The sequence below is a fragment of the Bufo bufo genome, chromosome 8, assembly GCF_905171765.1.
Source record: "Bufo bufo chromosome 8, aBufBuf1.1, whole genome shotgun sequence".
NCBI classification, from domain to species: domain Eukaryota; kingdom Metazoa; phylum Chordata; class Amphibia; order Anura; family Bufonidae; genus Bufo; species Bufo bufo.
This window is the reverse complement of record NC_053396.1, coordinates 19,014,188-19,036,511: the sequence shown is the minus strand read 5'-3', so window position 1 is coordinate 19,036,511 and position 22,324 is coordinate 19,014,188. Positions and strand designations below refer to the sequence as shown.

General features: G+C 46.7%; 1 protein-coding gene across 2 annotated transcripts in view; it reads right to left on the bottom strand.

The window, feature by feature from the left end:
• SH3GLB2 (SH3 domain containing GRB2 like, endophilin B2) overlaps nt 1-19,056 on the bottom strand; it is a 43,474-nt gene extending 24,418 nt beyond the window's left edge. Inside the window, exon 1 of one of the 2 annotated variants that reach the window (XM_040405639.1) lies at nt 18,825-19,056. In XM_040405639.1, the coding sequence (XP_040261573.1) occupies nt 18,825-18,887 (63 nt within the window). In that variant the 5' untranslated portion in view covers nt 18,888-19,056. The remainder of the gene's footprint in view (nt 1-18,824) is intronic. The other variant, XM_040405638.1, reaches the window with a different exon arrangement.
• Nucleotides 19,057-22,324: the final 3,268 nt, after the last annotated feature.

Genomic DNA, 22,324 nt, shown 5'->3' with positions numbered 1-22,324 from the left:
GCACATGTAACAGGTCAGCCAGTGTCATAGGTACAAAACTGCTGACAGATGCCATTTAAACTCACCCTCCTGTTGTGTCTGTTTTAATGAATAATTGCATTCCCTGTGCAACAGAACTATCCATGGGACGGCTCCTTATTCCTCCTGGAAATGTATAAAAAAAAAGGCGACACTTGGGTGTTACCATTCCCCTTACTAATGCAGTGCGCCCCTATAGACACTGTCCAATTAGCGCTCATATTCTGTAGGTAGAAACTCCCATTCTCTAAACGAGTGGAAATCCTCAATCTATTCACAGATTTCTAGGAGGAATAACAGAAGAATGCACAAAGTAGTAAAAAATGTGCTCCTGAATTGTTGTTTTATGAGGAACTTATATATGTATTTATGACAGATCCGCCTTCCATTTCCACCAAACTGTTTTTTACCGAGCGCAGAGTCCATATATCCGCACGCACACAGTACATAAAGCATTTCCCATCGTGTACGTGCTCAATTATTTACACTGTATATAGCTGAAGACGTTGGGTAAGTGGTTAAGTCCTATCATCGTCCTAATCAATAAGAGCAGCCAGGTTAATAAAATGCAGATTTATATATCCAGGCCATCAATACCTGCCACCTTGTAAGACGGCTTAGAAGCATTTCTAAAGGGAACCTGTTGCCTTGGAAATACTGTGTAATCTATGGGCACCTTGTAATAGAGCGGGAGGAGCTGAGCAGATTGATATATAGTTTGTAGGAAAAGACTTGTATTATATTCGATGAAATCCCTGCTTTTTTTATGCTTGAGAGTCCAGTGGGCTGTCCTATCAATGAAATCCCTGTTTATTTTATGCTTCTGAGTCCAGTGGGCAGTCCTATCAATAAAATCCCTGTTTTTGTTATGCTCGGGAGTCCAGTGGGCGGTCCTGTCAATGAAATCCCATTTTATTCTATGTTTGGGAGTCTAGTGGGCAGTCCTGTCAGTGAAATCCCTGCTTTTTCTATGCTCAGGAGTCCAGTGGGCGGTCCTATCCGTGAAATCCCTGCTTTCTTTATGCTCAGGAGTCGTGGGCGGTCCTATCAGTGAAATCCCTGCTTTTTCTATGCTCGGGAGTCCAGTGGGCTGTCCTATCAATGAAATCCTTGTTTATTCTATGCTTCTGAGTCCAGTGGGCGGTCCTATCAATAAAATCCCTGTTTTTGTTATGCTCGGGAGTCCAGTGGGCGGTCCTGTCAATGAAATCCCATTTTATTCTATGTTTGGGAGTCTAGTGGGCAGTCCTGTCAGTGAAATCCCTGCTTTTTCTATGCTCAGGAGTCCAGTGGGCGGTCCTATCCGTGAAATCCCTGCTTTTTCTATGCTCAGGAGTCGTGGGCGGTCCTATCCGTGAAATCCCTGCTTTTTATATGCTTGGGAGTCCAGTGGGCGATCCTATCCGTGAAATCCCTGCTTTTTATATGCTTGGGAGTCCAGTGGGCGATCCTATCAGTGAAATCCCTGCTTTTTCTATGCTCTGGAGTCCAGTGGGCGGTCCTATCAGTGAAATCCCTGCTTTTTCTATGCTCGGGAGTCCAGTGGGCGGTCCTATCAATGAAATCCCTGCTTTTTTTATGCTTGGGAGTCCAGCAGGCAGTCCTATCAATGAAATCCATTTTTTTCTATGCTTGAGAGTCCAGTGGGCAGTCCTATCAGTGAAATCCCTGCTTTTTCTATGCTTGGGAGTCCAGTGGGCGGTCCTATCAGTGAAATCCCTGCTTTTTCTATGCTTGGGAGTCCAGTGGGCGGTCCTATCAGTGACCCGGGCTACAGCAGAAAGGACACATGCCCTGATATCAATCTAACAAAGCAATAAGCAATCGGAACAATGAATGTGGAGATCTCTGGATCCATGTGAGGTACAGGGCTGGTTCTAGCTTTGTTAGAAAGAGATTGTCATGTACTGTCTGATTTGATTTTTTGGGATAACCCCTTTGCCATGATATTGTTTTACTGATGCCTGAAGGTTCCGGCCTTGCTCCCTCTGTTCCAGACATAATCAGCCGATCAGGTAAATCAATTCAGGGTCACACCAGCCGGCTGATAACTGACTGATTGCCATCTGCCCACAGGGATAATGAACGCTCAGGATGCTCTGACCTGTTTTCCTGCTGGCGTGGAGATAAATAATGCAATGTCACACACCTGTAGCCCCCGCTTCACGCTGCCAGTGGGACCCGCCATCCATTATTCATAGGGGGCTAAGGTTTCCAGTGGTCACTTAAATAGGATTCGCAACTTCTGAAGAGCAGCAAACTTGAGGTGGGGGATGGGAACTCCAGCAGAGGCCACAACCCCGGGGACACAAAAACTATTCCATTTATGCCATAATCATGGGCGTATACATCACAATGGAAGGTGCAGCTGAGCGAGATCCAAAAAAGCCAGGAGGACGAACATTAAACATGACTGCGGGAGACCAAATTTTAAGAGCAGTCGTTCTGGATAATGTAGAATCGGAAAGCCGGTACATTAGAGTCTAATGTATATTACATCGACCATTATCAAATATAATATATATTCACTGGGATCACTAATCTACAGTATAAGGCCTCTTGCACACGACCGAATGTATTTTGCGGTCCGCAAAAATACGGATGACATCCGTGTGCATTCTGTATTTTGCGGAACAGCTGGCCCTTCATAGAACAGTCCTATCCTTGTCCGTGATGCGGACAATAATAAGGCATGTTCTATTTTTTTTGCGGAACGGAAATACGGAAACGGAATGCACACGGAGTACCTTCCGTTTTTTTTGCGGACCCATTGAAATTGAAACCGGAACGGACACGGAATGAAAATACGTTCGTATGCAAGAGGCCTAACTCCCAAAAAGAAAGGACATCCGGTGCACACCTCTCTTTCAGGGATGGCCAATTCCCGATCGCTCCTCCTTCAGGGGCTCCTGCATTTAGTGGAGAAGATGGACGGTGCCCCTTCTCTGACCCATGTTCGAGGGCAAACATACTAAGTGCCCCCATTTCATGTTCAGGATCAACAAGGGGAAGTGCCCAATGTTTAGGAATGAAGAGGGCGGAGGGGTTGGTGAGGAGTTACTATTCGAGCACATTCACATAGCACAGATACGCCAAAGGCAAAACCACTGCAGAGTTTTTAAAAAAAATGCACAGCAGAAATCTGAAGCCTCCATCCTCATTGTAAGGGCTCACGCACACGAACCGCAAATAGCGGTCTGTAATGTACGAGCACTGGCCATGTGCCTGCCGTTTGGGGATGCGGACCCATTCTCTTGAATGGGTCCACGATCCACAAGATTCACGAACCAAAGCATGAACCGAAATCCCACAGAAACGTTCTTCCACTCCGTATCTTGAATGGGTCTGCATCCACATGGAGCACACGCGGCTGGTGCCCGTATATTGAGGACCACAATACGGGCACGAGGCACAAACTTTTGAGTGCATGAGCCCTAACTTAAAGGGGTTGTCCAGCCTACAAGTTAAAAACCTCAATGGGGGTAACCTGTCCGAAAGTGGCTTGGTCTCGTGATTGGGTTTGGCCAATCGCTTACCTCAATAGTCACGTGCTAGAATGGCCGGTTCCAGCACTTGTGACCAGCTGTGGCTGGAGGCGTCACGGGACCAAGCCACTTATGGTCCAGTGGGGACTGGAAGCGGCAGGGAATGGCAGGGCTGTGAACAGGTTCCAACCATTGGGGTTGTTAGCTTGTAGGCCAGACAACCCTTGTAATGAAGCTAAATTTGTGCCCCTTTAGTACGCCGGGTCCACAGCAATGAAAAACACGCTGTGACTTCTAAAATCCGCAGCAATGTTCTGCACGGAGCGGCAGACGAGCATCAGCTCTATGAGCTCTGCCGTCTCCGAAAGGCCAAATGTGAATGCAGCAGCAGAAGGTATGCTCGCCATGATGCTTAGGCTACATGCACACGACTGTATGTGTTTTGCGGTCCGCAAAAAAGACGGATGACGTTCCGTATGGCATCCGTTATTTTGCGGATCCATTATAATAATGCCTATATCCTTGTCCGCAAACTAGAAAAAAATAGGACATGCACTATTTTTTTTGCGGGGCAACGGAACGGACACACTAATGCGGACAGCACACGGTTGAAATGAATGGGTCCGCATCCTATCCGCAAAAAAAAAAAAGGAACGGACCAGACACGGAAACAAACAACGTTCGTGTGCATGTAGCCTTACACTCAGGAACCCAGTTCTTGTGATCAGTCGGGAACCTAGTGGTCGGCACCCCGCCAATGAGGATCGGTGCTAAGGAGGAACAACCCATTTAATCTAGGCAGAATCCTGGATGTGTGAACATGGCCCAACTGGAAACAGCGGGGTGACTATAATCAGCCTTCCGTATCACAGAGGATGCATTTAGGGGCTTATCCGCCTACACACCTCAGCCTCTCGGGGCCTTTACTAACCCTTCTTTAGCCTGGCAACCCGAGCCAGAAGAAAGAGATTAAGGAGACTTATGTCACATAGCTGGAATTTCTGAACAGCTACTTGGAAAGCTTCCTAGACAACGCGCTGCGGGTCGCTGTCACAATTACGAAAACGGTCGGCTGGAAGTCGCGGCAAGAAGCACCGGGAGGGACGGCGAAATAAATGTTACCCTGCTTAGTCCAGTAATGGTCCGACTTAATGAAACTGAACGGTCATATATCCCTTAGTCACCAGCCAGTTTGGGGCCTTAGGCGACTTTCACACTAGCGTTTTTACTGGATCCGGCAGGGTTCAGCAAAAACGCTTCCGTTGCTGATAATACAACCGTCTGCATCCATTGTGAACGGATCCGGTTTTGTTATCTTTAACATTGCCAGGACGGATCCGTCATGAACTCCTTTAAAAGTCAATGGGGGACGGATCAGTTTTCTATTGTGTCAGAGAAAACGGATCCGTCCCCATTGACTTGCATTGTGGGTCATGATCCGTTATGCTCTGCATCCCAGGGCGGAAAACATGCTGCGGTTTGATCTCCTGTACGAGAACGGAACGGAATGCATTTTGGAGCGCTCCGTTCTGTTCAGTTACGTTTCATCCCCATTGACAATGAATGGGGACAAAACGGAAGCGTTTTTCTCCAGTATTGAGACCCTATGACGGATCTCAATAGCGGAAAACATTAACGCTAGTGTGAAAGTAGCCTTAGTGACCAAACATTTTTTATTTGTCACAGTTCAAGAGTTGTAACTTTTTTATTTTTCCGTCTATGCAGCCATATGAGGGCTTGTTTTTTTTTGTGGGCGAGGTTGTAGTTTTTAACCACCTCCGGACCGCCTAATGCAGGATCACGTTCCGGAGGCGGCAGCCCTGCGCACAGTCACGCATATATGCGTCATCTCGCGAGACGCGAGATTTCCTGTGAACGCGCGCACACAGGCGCGCGCGTTCACAGGATCGGAAGGTAAGCGAGTGGATCTCCAGCCTGCCAGCGGCGATCGTTCGCTGGCAGGCTAGAGATGTGATTTTTTTAACCCCTAACAGGTATATTAGACGCTGTTTTGATAACCGCGTCTAATATACCTGCTACCTGGTCCTCTGGTGGTCCCCTTTGTTTGGATCGACCACCAGAGGACACAGGTAGCTCAGCAATATGTAGCACCAAACACCACTACACTACACCCCCCCCCCTGTCACTTATTAACCCCTTATTCACCCCTGATCACCCCCCTGTCATTGATCACCCCCCTGTAAGGCTCCATTCAGACGTCCGTATGATTTTTACGGATCCACTGATACATGGATCGGATCCGCAAAACACATACGGACGTTTGAATGGAGCCTTACAGGGGGGTGATCAATGACGGGGGTGATCACCCCATATAGACTCCCTGATCACCCCCCTGTCATTGATCACCCCCCTGTCATTGATCACTCCCCTGTAAGGCTCCATTCAGACTTCCGTATGTTTTTTACGGATCCACGGATACATAGATCGGATCCGCAAAACACATACAGACGTCTGAATGGAGCCTTACAGGGGGGTGATCACCCCATATAGACTCCCTGATCACCCCCCTGTAAGGCTCCATTCAGATGTCCGTATGTTTTTTACGGATCCACGGATACATGGATCGGATCCGCAAAACACATACGGACATCTGAATGGAGCCTTATAGGGGGGTGATCAATGACAGGGGGTGATCACCCCATATAGACTCCCTGATCACCACCCTGTCATTGATCACCCCCCTGTAAGGCTCCATTCAGACATTATTTTGGCCCAAGTTAGCGGAAATTATATATTTTTTTTCTTACAAAGTCTCATATTCCACTAACTTGTGTCCAAAAATTTAATCTCACATGAACTCACCATACCCCTCACGGAAACCAAATGCGTAAAAATTTTTTTACATTTATATTCCAGACTTCTTCTCACGCTTTAGGGCCCCTAGAATGCCAGGGCAGTATAAATACCCCACATGTGACCCCATTTCGGAAAGAAGACACCCCAAGGTATTCGCTGAGGGGCATATTGAGTCCATGAAAGATTGAAATTTTTGTCCCAAGTTAGCGGAAAGGGAGACTTTGTGGAAAAAAAAAAATCTATATATCAATTTCCGCTAACTTGTGCCAAAAAAAAAAAAATTCTATGAACTCGCCATGCCCCTCATTGAATACCTTGGGGTCTTTTCTTTCCAAAATGGGGTCACATATGGGGTATTTATACTGCCCTGGCATTTTAGGGGCCCTAAAGCATGAGAAGAAGTCTGTGATCCAAATGTCTAAAAATGCCCTCATAAAAGGAATGTGGGCCCCTTTGCACATCTAGGCTGCAAAAAAGTGTCACACATCTGATATCGCCGTACTCAGGAGAAGTTGGGCAATGTGTTTTGGGGTGTCATTTTACATATACCCATGCTGGGTGAGATAAATATCTTGGTCAAATGCCAACTTTGTATAAAAAAAAATAGGAAAAGTTGTCTTTTGCCGAGATATTTCTCTCACCCAGCATGAGTATATATAAAAAGACACCCTAAAACACATTGCCCAACTTCTCCTGAATACGGCGATACCACATGTGTGACACTTTTTTGCAGCCTAGGTGGGCAAAGGGGCCCACATTCCAAAGAGCACCTTTAGGATTTCACAGGTCATTTACCTACTTACCACACATTAGGGCCCCATAACTACCCCACAAGTGACCCCATTTTGGAAATAAGACACCCCAAGGTATTCCGTGAGGGGCATGGCGAGTTCCTAGAATTTTTTATTTTTTGTCACAAGTTAGCGGAAAATTATGATTTTTTTGAATTTTTTTTTCTTCTTACATTTACAGTAGGATCTTGGCAAAAGACAACTTTTCCCATATTTTTATACAAAGTTGGCATTTGACCAAGATATTTCTCTCACCCAGCATGGGTATATGTAAAATGACACCCCAAAACACATTGCCCAACTTCTCCTGAGTACGGAGATACCAGATGTGTGACACTTTTTTGCAGCCTAGGTGGGCAAAGGGGCCCACATTCCAAAGAGCACCTTTCGGATTTCACCGGCCATTTTTTACAGATTTTGATTTTCAAACTAGGCATGTCTACAATGGGTCGCCCATTCCGTTCCGCAAATTGCGGAAGGCACACGGGCGGCACGGTCGTGTGCATGAGGCCTTAACAAAAAATTTTGAAACTTTTTTTTAACCATTTACATGGCCCCCAAGGGGACTTTAACAGGCAATCTTTTGATTGCTTCTATAATACCCTGTACTGATCATACAGTGTAGAGTACTATACTGTCAGCAATATACTGCGGTGTACACTGAGGATACACTACAGGCGGGCCTGAGGCCTTCATTGGGCCCCAAGCTGCCATGCCAAGACATCAGCAGCCCACAAACCACTTTGATGCCGTGATTGCCAAAAAAACGCTGTTAGAAATGACGGTTTTTGGTGCAGTTTGGGTGTACAAATGCACAGAAATCCGTGTGGAAATTTGTGCGTATCTTCTGCATGGTGACCTTCACTGTGTGCAGGTTCCCTAACAGCTCTGGGTCTTAGAGCAGCTTTTTGCTCCACAGCCAGGATTGGAGGTAGCTCCAGTCCTAACTGTTAACCCTTTGATTGCCACAGCCTATGACCACGGTCTATGATCAAAGGAAATTTCCCCCTCTGATTAGGTCTCAGTGATCTTGGAAGCTGAGTAAGCCCTCTGCCGTCAGCCCAGGGGACCTAGAAAAGACCCCAGGACTGTAGGTTCAGTAATCCTATTAGGGTACACTAGTGTTGCCCTAACTACAGCCTGGGCCATAGACACACAGATATTAGCGTATTAGAATACAGGGCGCTTTCCGACTAATATGTCGGCTTTTAATCGGACAAAAAAATTCTGAGCGTTGCATTTTTTGTCCAGGAGAAAGCCGTCATATTAACCGGCTACAGTGAATTCTGGCAGTATGCTCCTCCGCCGGTACACGCCGCCGGATTTAAAAACGCAGATATGAACCCAGTCTAAGGCTACATTCACATGACCGTAGGTGTTTTGCAGTCCGCAAAACACTGATCTGCAAAAAATACGGATGTGGTCCTTTTGGCATCTGCACTGCATCTGGGTTTTTTTGCGGATCCATTGTAACAATGCCTATCCTTGTTCGCAAAACGGACAAGAATAGGACATGCGCTATATTGTTTGCGGGGCTACGAAATGGACAGCACACAGTGTGCTGTCCGCATTTTTTGGGTCCTCGTCCAATCCGCAATAAAAGATGGAACGGCCATGGAAACAAAATACGTTCGTGTGCATGTAGCCTAAGATAGTAATTCCTTAATGGATTTTTATATTTTTTTATAAAAATAAATAAATAAAAAAAAAAACTTGCAAAAAATAAGAAATTATTTTACATCAAATACATTTTATGGTACATCCACGATTTGTGCACCTCGTCCACACGTACCCAAAAATGGCACCAATAAAAACTACAGCTCTATAGACAGAAATATGAAAAGTTACAGCTGTAAGAAAACAGCGATGCAAATAAAATATGTTGATTTTTTTCAACGTTTTTTTTTTGTAAAATAAAATCTATATAAATTTGGTAGCGCTGTAAGTGTACTGAATAAATACGTCATGTCATTTTTAGTGCACAGTAAAGGCTGTAATATGAAAAGCCAAAAAACCTTGGTGGAATTGTTTTTTTTTTGGTTTTTTTTTCATTTTCACCCCACAAAAGATTTTTTTGTCTGTTTTCCAATACAAAACATGGTAAATTGAATGGTATGTACCATTAAAAAAAAATAATATATATATATTTTACACACACATTGTCCTGCAAAAATAAGCCCTCCTATGTCAACGGAAGATGAAAAAAGTGGGGAGGAAAAGCTGAAAACGCAGTACGCTTTTATATAAACTGAAAAAAATAAAACCTGTTATATTTCTGCATGTGCTGAATGCAAATACCTCCTACTAGTCACCTGGGCGGTGCAGCGCTTGTGAAAAACTATAGAAATAGTCATCCAATCCGGTCGGGTATCACGCCCACTGTGGCATAACTGACGTCCCAAAGAGGCCCCAACACCGCCAATGCTATGTTCCCCACCTCTTGGCACATGCGCAGTGAATTTCGAGCGGAATACAAGCCGAAATCCACATGTAAAATCTGCCGTCAAGCCAGTGGCCGCCACAGCTCCATGAAGGGTCACCCTGCCTCAGCATGGCGGCAACTATCAAGAAAAAGAGCGGGACCTTCCACTGAAATTTGCAAACGACAGTGGGAGGCCATCATACAAGGCACGTCCACACAAAGCCTGACGCCACGACGGCAGAGCTCTGCGGGAGCGGCGTATAATTGTGTTACCAGCCTGATCCCCCTGACCCTACATTTCGCTCCACTGCTTGCCAATTTCGGCAGAAGATGCAGCTTATTCTTCTTAGAGCTTGTGCACAAAACCGTGATTTTTTTTTGTCCGCATCCGATCCGCATTTTATGCGCTATACGCTGATCGCATCAGCACCGCGGCCCCTTCATACAGCTGATCTGCAGCAGTGCCAGGAGTCGAAACCCCACCGAACTGATATCGATGACCCATCCTCAGGATAGGTCATCAATTATCTACAGCCTGTACAACCTCTTTACAATTCGCCTATGAAAGGATAGACAAAAAGTGCTTATAGGCCGGCGACATCACGTTCATTGGTCACGTGGCTTAGGAGCAGTTCAATCCCATTCAAGTGAATGAGGCTGAGCTGCAATACCAAGCACGGCCACCATGCAATGTACGGCGCTGTGCATGGAAAGACGTGATGTGGCCGCAGCGCTCACAGGAGCGCCGCAGCCCCCTCAAACAGCTGATCGGGGGTGCCGGGAGGGAGTCAGAGGTCAACTGATCAGATAGGGATAACCTGTCCTGAAGATAAAAAAAATAATAAATAGAGCATGCCCTGTTCTTGTCCGTTTTACCGGCAAGGTTAGGACTGTTCTATAAAGGACAGGACGTTCCATTCTGCAAAATGCGGAACGCACTCAGACGGTATCGGTGTTTGGCGGATCCGCAATTTGGGGACCATAAAAAACGGCTACAGCCGTGTGCATGAGCCCTTAAGAGTATAATAACAGATATGCCATTTGGGGGGGTCTGATGGCTTCCAGGAGTCACTTCCACATTAGGCTACATTCATATGACTATATCGGTTTTGCGGTCTGCAAAATATGGATGCAGTTCGTGTGCATCCTGCACCTTTAGCGGTCCTCGCTGTAAAAATGCCTATTCTTATCTGCAAAACAGCACCACCGCACGGATGCAGACAGCACCGCCGCTAGATGGAGTCCTGTCCCTTTAAGGCGCCGTCATCCCTTTACATCAGATGTTTACTACAGACCGAGCGCTCCTGTATAAATCCTTCCATGACCCGTAACACAAATACCAGCATTGCACAAAACCCGTCACATTTACAAGCTTTAAAATGAGAAGTCGATGACGTGTGACTCACTAAAAGCACTGACTCGGTGTCAGTGTAATGGCTGGCCGGCAGTCGATGTGCTCCTGAGTCCTTGCAGAGTGCGGTTTAATGTGCGGCGCCATTAAACCGCACTCTGCAGGGACTCGGGAGCACATCAACTGCCGGCCAGCCATTACACCGACACATAAATGGAACTCACTGCATCAAAAAAATATAATTTATAAACAGGCTAAATATGTGGTGCTATCGCTTTAAGGGACCCTAAAAAGCCATAGCCCCCTTTATGACCGTCCATAAAACTTACAAACCAAAAGGGAAAAATTCTACATTCTAGATGGCTTTGAAGCAGCTTCCTGACACAGAAATGTTCCTCTGCTGTTCTGTCTGCTATGAAGACCACGGTCTGAACTGAAAACCTTCTCAGTACTCCTGAGGGCCCGGGAGGGCCTTTTAAGGTTGATCCCAACGACCACGCTCGGTCCGGGAAACACAGGCCGTGTGTCGGACGCCTGTCCCGGACCGAACGGATTACATCATAGTGATTTATGATACAGTCAGTTCCTGCAAAACTTGTCCTGCAAAAAATAAGCCCTCCTATGGCTAGGTCAACGGAAAATTAAAAAAAGTGAGGAGGAAAAACTGAAAATGCAAAATGGGACCGGTCCTTAAAGGGTTAAGGATCGTCAGGTCCATATCAAATCCAAGTGGCCATTGGAATAGTGTTTCTGCTTCCGGCATGTCTTCTCTACGAGTCTTCTACTAAACCACCGCCACAGTGTTATTCAGCTTGTCAGTAGGTTTAGCAGCGCAGGTCCTGTTTTGGACGCCTTTCCCGGATCTGAACTGTTTACATCATAGATTTATGACACAGTCACTTCCTATCTGATTGTGGCTCTATTGTACTGTAAAGTCAGCACATCCCAATGCGCAGGTGCACGTTGCTGTGGCTGAAAACACTAAGTAAAAAAATACAATGCAACAGCTCTCTGCAAACCAAATAAAGTGCAAAAAAGTATTATAATGCTAATGCTACGCTTATTATGTAAATTAGAGATGCTTGGCAAATACATTTTGTACAAAATTATTTGGGCCCGTCTGCCACACGTCAAGGCGATCTCTGTAAGACGGGAACCTAACACTAAGGCTACTTTCACACTAGCGGCAGGACGGATCCGACAGGCTGTTCACCCTGTCGGATTCATCCTGCCGCTATTTCGCCGTGCTGCCGCTCCGTCCCCATTGACTAGAATGGGGACGGGGGTGGAGCTCCGGCGCAGCACGGCAGTGCAAGGCGAAAGCCCGTCAGACTAATAGTACTGCATGTCCGACTTTTCAGTCCGGCGGCCTCTCACCGCGTACTGCCGTGCTGCGCCGGAGCTTCAATGTCAATGGAGACGGACCGGCGGCACGGCGAAATAGCTGCAGGACGGATCCGACAGGGTGAACAGCCTGTCGTTTCCGTCCTGCCGCTAGTGTGAAAGTACCCTAAATTCTACCTCTTATGTGCCATGACGGCTACCATACAATTCAAGGAGAGTAGGTTCCACATGCATGCTGGGCCTACCTTAATTTTTGTAATCTTTGGTGCCAAAATGGCCTCCATTAAATCCAGGGAATGCAGGTACCAAAATGCATGCCGAGCCCACTCCACACCTCTCCTGGTGCCAAATGGCCACCAACAAATGCAATAAGAGTCCACCCTATTTTTCTCCTGGTGCCAAATGGCTTCCAGTGAGTGAGGGAGAGCAGGCTAAGCTTTACAGTGTGTGCGTGTGAGATCGCCTTGACGTGTGGCAGACGGGCCCAAATAATTTTGTACAAAATGTATTTGCCAAGTATCTCTAATTGACATAATAAGCATAGCATTAGAATACTTTCTTGTACTTTATTTGGTTTGCAGAGAGCTGTTGCATTGTATTTTTTACTCTATTGTACTGTACTAACATGATGATGATGTGAGCACAGTACAACAGACCCACAATCAGATGGGAACTGACAGTATGATAAATCACTATGATGCAGTCAGTTCCAGTCGGGAAAGGCATTCAACACACAACCAGTGTTCCCCGGACCGAGCACATATCAATCAGTCCTTAAGATAGCAGTACACCTTAAATAGCTGTTGGCCAAATATCCCCCCCTACTTAAAGAGGTTTAGCACTAAACCCGGACATCCCTCCATTTTCCCCCCGGCAGCCCCCCTGACTTGACCATTGGAACACTTCATGCTCCGATGCTCTCCTTTGCCCTGCGCTAAATCGCGCAGGGCAAAGGCATTTTTAGGAGTTCCGGTGACGTACCGGGGCTCTCCACGGGGCCGCCGGCAGTGTGTTATTGTAAACAAAATAGCCCTTGCCCTGCACGATCTAGCGCAGGGCAAGGGAGCGCATCGGAGCATGAGATGCTCCGATGCTAGCCTCAGGGGGGCTGCCTGTGTGAAAATAAGGGTATGAACCCAGACAACCCCTTTAATAAGCCGCAGTTAGACACCACTGGTGGCAGCTCATCTCCCTTGAAAACTGGACATGTCCAATCCTCATCTCCCCTAAAGAGATGGGACGCCCCCATACACGTTACATAATTGGGCAGATTTATTAAACTGTCTAAAAACGCTATGTTGCCCAGAGTAACCAATCACAAGAGCGCATTCATTTTTCAAATGCACCATAAGAAATGACAGCTCGGTTGCGATCGGTCTGTAAGGGCATCAGAGACAGTTCTTCTTCTAGACAGGTTCGCAAATCTCCCTCTTGATGCTTTTCGATGGCCACAGAGAAGTTTCTACTGCTATTTCCATGGTGCATTATAAGACAGCGCTCTCTTGCAGCTCCGCATCTCTGGGGAGCCATACCCATGGGCCTAGACCTCATGGCGGGCGTGCCACCTACATAAACAGCAATATTCATTATAAAACGCCTCATGACATTATAATCCCCATGCACTGGGTAACCTACCTCTTCCACAACTTACTGAACTCACTGCCCCCCCCCCCCCATATCTCCCCCATGTACAGCACCTGCAGTTATTTAACTCAACACTTCACAAAATGATGTCATTTGGGGCATTTTATGGTCATTCTGGCCCATTTTTGAGGGGCTTAGTTTTCCTGATGTTTGCATTTTCAATGTCGGTAAGTATGGGAGCCCACGAGGAGAAACCAGAAGCCAGTTTGATTTTTTTATTTGATTTTTTAAGAAAAACTTCCATAGACATCAATAGAAATGGCCAAAGATTTACTGCTATAGGTTTGCGTCTGTATTACAGCAAGTATATCCTATTTAAACCTTGTCGCACTCTGTTGTTCTTGCTTGGAGTATGGTTCCCACCCCAACTGTCAGTGAAGAAAAGACTCCAGCATATGATGTGTTAAATTATTATTTTATTTTATTATTATGAGGTTACTGCGGCTTTGAGTAACGTTTCAGCCTTATGGCCTTCTTCAGACTAATGCCGCTGGTGAGAGAAGGAATAAGGTTGAGCGCAGTGTAGAATGTGGATATACCGCTGGTGAGAGCTGGTTGAGCTTAGCGCTTCTCTCACCAGAGGTATATCCGCATTCTACACTGCGCTCTACCTTATTCCTTCTCTCACCAGCGGTATATCCGCATTCTACACTGCGCTCTACCTTATTCCTTCTCTCACCAGCGGTATATCCGCATTCTACACTGCGCTCTACCTTATTCCTTCTCTCACCAGCGGTATATCCGCATTCTACACTGCGCTCTACCTTATTCCTTCTCTCACTAGTGGAATTAATTTGAAGAAGGCCATAAGGCCGAAACGTTACTCAAAGCCGCAGTAACCTCATAATAATAAAATAAAATAATAATTTAACACATCATATGCTGGAGTCTTTTCTTCACTGAATTACAGCAAGTTCACATGCGGCAGATTTGTTGCCAAAGTTTCTGCATCCCATTCATCTTGGATGAGTCCTACAGCATCCATGTGCTTCGTGCAGAAACAACTCTATCACATTAATTAGACTGAGTTTTAGTAACGGGAACATCTGCAACAAATCTTCCAAATGTGAATTCACTTTTATGGCTGCAACACCCCCCTACAGACCTGGAGTTGTGTCACCATAGTGCTCAACAGGTCCTGGTAGAACCTCTGAGGGTTCAGGTGTTACAGTCGCTAAAAAGCAAGCCGCCTTAGAAGCCCTCAGAGATGTCACAGTATTACTGGCTACGAGGATGCTGGGATTCGTCTGGGTTGGTAGCTTCAGGTTAGTATGGGCTCCTAACCGCTTGCTAAAGGGTTCACTCTAGGTAGCCATCATGTGTGCAGGGGCGCCATGACCAATGCACCAGATCCTAAAAATCCACCAGAGAAGCCATGACTACAATGATGCCATTGACACCTCGCTAGCTACTGCTTCTAGTATTGACAAGCATAGTGATTAATATTTCAGAGCTTCAGCCTTCCTCTCGAGGATCCTTCCTCCCATCTCAACCAGACAGACCCTGTCGATAAAGAGCAGGACACATATTATTAGGTGGCTCACAACGTCCATGAGTTCGGATCTCAACTGCGGCCACAGCTCAGTGAACAGTGCCTTGTTATTAGACAGAAACCCAAGGGAGGGTGACTGTCACAAGACAGCTGCGACTAGCGCCACCTTAACCCTTTTGATTCTTGTGTACTGTGACGAGGTCAGAGATACGCCACAATTTTTACTTCCTAAATGCAGAAATGCCCCCCCCCCTACGAGTCTTTACAGCAAAATGACGGCTTTCGGCCAGAAAAAAACTGTTGCATGCAACGTTTTTCTCCAGCCAAAACCCGGCACTCATACAGGAAAGTAGCCAGATCCCATTATAGATTATGGGGTCCGGCAGTGAACAGCAATATCCGGCAATGGTGCGGGAACAGCCTGTCAGATCAGGTTACGGGTGATGTGAACGTCGCCTGACTTTGAGATACTGAATTTAAAGGGTTGTGCCACAATGGATGGGATTCTAGTGGAGGTCCCAGCGATCAGATCCTGTGGATAGGTGAGGAACGTCTACTATGGCACAAACCTTTCTACAGAAAAGGGCTTAGTCGGTGACGGAGGACAATAACTTTTTACAATCTATGGATGTCCTATCTGATGAACCCCCAACGACTCCATCATCGTATGTTAAGATGAAGATCAAACCTAATACCAGGTCAGAATGCCTAACATACGATCCTCCATAGGGTCTGGGTTGTGGTAGTGCCACAACGGATGGGATTCTAGTGGAGGTCCCAGCGATCAGATCCTGTGGATAGGTGAGGAACGTCTACTATGGCACAAACCTTTCTACAGAAAAGGGCTTAGTCGGTGACGGAGGACAATAACTTTTTACAATCTATGGATGTCCTATCTGATGAACCTCCAACGATTCTATCATCGTATGTTAAGATGAAGATCAAACCTAATACCAGGTCAGAATGCCTAACATACGATCCTCTATAGGGTCTGGGTTGTGGTAGTGCCACAACGGATGGGATTCTAGTGGAGGTCCCAGCGATCAGATCCTGTGGATAGGTGAGGAACGTCTACTATGGCACAAACCTTTCTACAGAAAAGGGCTTAGTCGGTGACGGAGGACAATAACTTTTTACAATCTATGGATGTCCTATCTGATGAACCTCCAACGATTCTATCATCGTATGTTAAGATGAAGATCAAACCTAATACCAGGTCAGAATGCCTAACATACGATCCTCTATAGGGTCTGGGTTGTGATTGTGCCACAATGGATGGGATTCTAGTGGAGGTCCCAGCGATTAGATCCTGTGGATAGGTGAGGAACGTCTACTATGGCACAAACCTTTCTACAGAAAAGGGCTTAGTCGGTGACGGAGGACAATAACTTTTTACAATCTATGGATGTCCTATCTGATGAGCCTCCAACGATTCTATCATCATATGTTAAGATGAAGATCAAACCTAATACCAGGTCAGAATGGCTCTCTCCATAGGATCTGGGTTCTGGCATGATCAGGTCACAATCTATGAGGTCGAGTGGACACCGACATTGAAGCGGGTCACTTTCTGTTGAGGGTTATTACATTTTTGGGTTATTTTACAAATCAATTGTAAGTCCTTAGTGATGAAATGAATGTGATAGGTGGATGGACCTTCACCATAATCAGACCTGGTTGTCCCAAGAGATAAGAAATATACAACTGATGGCCTACAGGATGTCCACAACTAACTATTTTCATATGTAGGCATACAACCCAGTGTGTAAAGTAGTAGAAGATCACAGGGAGTGATCCTTTAAAGGGAGACTTTAATATGGAGGACCCATTAGTATCAGATCAGTGGGGGTCTGGCCCCCAGCCGTTCAATAGTCTGAATGGGCTGCTGCGCTCCACTGACCGCTCCGTACACTGGGTCGAGACTGTCCTTGGATACTGTGCTGATCCAATGCAAAAAAGCTCCGGCAAACATCTGATTGGTAAGGGATCCAGAAGTCGGAGCACCAACTATCGGGTATCGATGGTCAACCCTAAGGATAGGTCAGCAACGTTTAAGTCCGGGAATCACTTTAACAGCAAAAATAGAGTGAACACCACTGCCCCAGAAGTAAAAATATTGCATGATGTCACTTTTTGGGGGTCTGTTCACACTTCAGGATTCCGCATCTAAATACTCGTCAAGTCAGGAACTTTCCGTATCCAACGCAAGTGAATGTAGTATTTTATATGCCACTCGTGCTCCTGACAAAATCGGGACAAAAAATGTACACAAGAAGAATGGGCATGCGTCTTCTTGTGGAAGCGGTGGTTTAGGCCTACGTTCGTCCTGCAGCAGAAATCCAAATGCCGGCCTCGAATTTGCCATAGGCAAAACAGTAATGTGTGAACATACCCCTAGATGTCCTAAGGGCGGCGTACACATTTTTGCAGTTTTAGGCCTCATGCACGCAAGTGTGTTTATATTGCGATCTGCAAAATACGGGCACCTTCTGTACACTAGAAATGACTAGTCTTGTCCGCAATCCAGAGAAGAATAGGACATGTTCTATGATTTGCTGATGCAGAATACGGTCGTGTGCATTAGGCCTAACCTTACAGATGTTTTTTTCCGCTGGTCCCGATAGCACAGACGCGCTGAGCTGGGGACGATGACAAGATTCTCACCTCCTGACATTTGTACAAATGGGGGACGAATTGAAACGGAGCCGGGCTCAGCAAACTCTGACGTTCCACCTGTGGTGAAACTACAACTCCCAGCGTGCTCCAGTGAATTTTATGGACATCCGGAGAACAGCCAAGCGAGTGTGCATGCTGAGAGTTGCAGTTTCACAACAGCTGGAGCGCTGCAGGTTGCTGATTGTTGATATGCAGGGACGCATTTTACCTAAAAATGCTTTTATAGTGGGGGCTCTATCCCTATCTCTAGGAGGCCCCCTTTATTAGACAGAATAGAGACAGCATCGTACTGCTGCCAACCCCCCAGTGAATGGGAGTCTATGTAATACAAGAATGTGCCGAGTCAGCTTATGTCGGGATCCAGTCATACGCCAGAGTTTCACCCCACCCCAAAATTAGCTCATTTATTAGGGGGGCTCACTCAAATAGGGCTGCATGCTTCCCCTTTGCACATGGCTGAATGACAAGTCCTGGATCCCTATGCAATTATCAGTCTACCGATCCCCACTAGGGATGAGTGGAGAAAAAAACAATGCACATATAAAATATGCATTCGGAGCATTCATAAGATGTTCTGCAGCAGCTCCCAGCATGCAGAGGCTACCTGTCATCATCCTCCATGGATGCTCCAGCTCCCAGCAGGTGGATGGAGGACAGTCTAGGGAGATGCAGCAAAGATGGAGGGATAAGAAGCGGCATCTGTCAGAGGATGCTGCAGAGGGGAGGGCTGCACATCCCAGGGGCACAAACCCCCCCATACACCTACATACATATGCCCCCTTACCTGCACAGCTCTGGTGAAGAACACCCCTGCATCAGAAGCCAGCTTCTTCACGTTGAAATCCATGGTGTCTGCAGCAGCTCCTGCCTCCTGTACTGCCAGTAGTCACCAGCTGCCTCTGCTCCCAGATCCTCCCACCCACAGCTCCTGGCCAGGCCAGCTCAATCCATCACAGAGCGTCCAACATACTCAATCCATCTCTTCCGGCATCGACTGCTTGGCTTGTTAAAGGGGAAGTGTCATCTATACGCCTATCCAAAAAAGGCCTATTTTGATGAATTCTGCAATTAGGGGAAAAAAGGAAAAAAAATGGAGGAATTTCTGAATTCCAGTTCACTCGTACGTTTTATACTATGGCCTTACCATAATCATCCGCAGAAAACTAGTGCAAAGGACAAGCGGAAAAATTGCCCATAGCAACAAATCCATCGTCCCACATCCAGGAGGACAGTCCCATGTTTCGGCCTGTGTCCTGTGGTCCCGGGATGTGTGGACTTCAAATGTATCTGCGTCCTTAGGGTGCACATATAGCTGAACACGAGGGCGAAGGGAGCCTCACCATTCCAAAGCTGACGGAGTTTCGGCGCAGTGATGTTCGTGGGAACATGGGATAGGGGAGTATTCAAACTAAGGGGTATCACCATGCATTGGAATACTTATGGGGGGGCCCCATACTGTGAGGGTGTACTTAGGGGACAAGTAGGGGCATCATACCATCTGGGAAGGCACTAATAGGGCATCATCCTGAGTCAGGGGAACCAAGGGGACATGCTTAAAGGGAACCTGTCATCAACTTTATGCTACCCACACTAACGGCAGAATAAAGTAGAGACAGGTGAGTTGATCTCAGCGGTTCTGTCGTTTATAAAAGTTAAAAGTAAGTGGTTGCCGAGAACCAACCTCACAATCATTGCAGACTGGGCCTGGAGAAGAGTCCCGGCCACCTGAGAAGAGTCCTGGTTATCCATGAAGTCCTGCTCTCCTGCTGATGACTGACCGGCTTCTACCTAGTTTTCTCCCTTTCTCTCTAGGAGAGAACTGCCAATCATCAGCAGATGGCGGGAGAGCAGGAGATTATGTATAACCAGGACTCTTCTCAGGTAGATGTGACTCTTTTCAAGGCCTGGGCTGCAATGGTTATGATGCTGGTTACTTTTAGCTCATGAGGGACACACGGCTGACATCAGCATTTCTGTCAATAATTTATGCTGCCCTCAGTGAGGTCACCATAAAGTGGATGACGGGTTCCCTTTAACCACCTCCGGACCGCCTAACGCAGGATCGCGTTCCGGAGGTGGCAGCCCTGCGCAGAGTCACGCATATATGCGTCATCTCGCGATGGGCGAGATTTCCTGTGAACGCGCGCACACAGGCGCGCGCGCTCACAGGAACGGAAGGTAAGAGAGTTGATCTCCAGCCTGCCAGCGGCGATCGTTCGCTGGCAGGCTGGAGATGTGTTTTTTTTAACCCCTAACAGGTATATTAGACGCTGTTTTGATAACAGCGTCTAATATACCTGCTACCTGGTCCTCTGGTGGTCCCCTTTGTTTGGATCGACCACCAGAGGACACAGGTAGCTCAGTAAAGTCCCACCAAGCACCACTACACTACACTACACCCCCCCCCCCCGTCACTTATTAACCCCTTATTAGCCCCTGATCACCCCTGATCACCCCATATAGACTCCCTGATCACCCCCCTGTCATTGATCACCCCCCTGTCATTGATTACCCCCCTGTAAAGCTCCATTCAGATGTCCGCATGATTTTTACGGATCCACTGATAGATGGATCGGATCCGCAAAACGCATCCGGACGTCTGAATGAAGCCTTACAGGGGCGTGATCAATGACTGTGGTTATCACCCCATATAGACTCCCTGATCACCCCCCCTGTCATTGATTACCCCCCTGTCATTGATCAACCCCCTGTAAAGCTCCATTCAGACGTCCGCATGATTTTTACGGATGCACTGATAGATGGATCCGATCCGCAAAACGCATCCGGACGTCTGAATGAAGCCTTACAGGGGCATGATCAATGACTGTGGTGATCACCCCATATAGACTCCCTGATCACCCCCCTGTAAAGCTCCATTCAGATGTCCGCATGATTTTTACGGATGCACTGATAGATGGATCCGATCCGCAAAACGCATCCGGACGTCTGAATGAAGCCTTACAGGGGAGTGATCAATGACTGTGGTGATCACCCCATATAGACTCCCTGATCACCCCCCTGTCATTGATTACCCCCCTGTAAAGCTCCATTCAGATGTCCGCATGATTTTTACGGATGCACTGATAGATGGATCGGATCCGCAAAACGCATCCGGACGTCTGAATGAAGCCTTACAGGGGCGTGATCAATGACTGTGGTGATCACCCCATATAGACTCCCTGATCACCCCCCTGTCATTGATCAACCCCCTGTCATTGATTACCCCCCTGTAAAGCTCCATTCAGACGTCCGCATGATTTTTACGGATCCACTGATAGATGGATCGGATCCGCAAAACGCATCCGGACGTCTGAATGAAGCCTTACAGGGGCGTGATCAATGACTGTGGTGATCACCCCATATAGACTCCCTGATCACCCCCCCTGTCATTGATCAACCCCCTGTCATTGATCAACCCCCCTGTCATTGATCAACCCCCCTGTCATTGATCACCCCCCTGTCATTGATCACCCCCCTGTCATTGATCCCCCCCCCCCTCTGTAAGGCTCCATTCAGATATTTTTTTGGCCCAAGTTAGCAGAATTATTTTTTTTTTTTCTTACAAAGTCTCATATTCCACTAACTTGTGTCAAAAAATAAAATCTCACATGAACTCACCATACCCCTCACGGAATCCAAATGCGTAAAATTTTTTAGACATTTATATTCCAGACTTCTTCTCACGCTTTAGGGCCCCTAGAATGCCAGGGCAGTATAAATACCCCACATGTGACCCCATTTCGGAAAGAAGACACCCCCAGGTATTCCGTGAGGAGCATATTGAGTCCATGAAAGATTGAAATTTTTGTCCCAAGTTAGCGGAACGGGAGACTTTGTGAGAAAAAAATTAAAAATATCAATTTCCGCTAACTTGTGCCAAAAAAAAAAAAATTCTATGAACTCGCCATGCCCCTCATTGAATACCTTGGGGTGTCTTCTTTCCAAAATGGGGTCACATGTGGGGTATTTATACTGCCCTGGCATTCTAGGGGCCCCAAAGCGTGAGAAGAAGTCTGGTATCCAAATGTCTAAAAATGCCCTCCTAAAAGGAATTTGGGCACCTTTGCGCATCTAGGCTGCAAAAAAGTGTCACACATCTGGTATCGCCGTACTCAGGAGAAGTTGGGGAATGTGTTTTGGGGTGTCATTTTACATATACCCATGCTGGGTGAGAGAAATATCTTGGTCAAATGCCAACTTTGTATAAAAAAAGGGAAAAGTTGTCTTTTGCCAAGATATTTCTCTCACCCAGCATGGGTATATGTAAAATGACACCCCAAAACA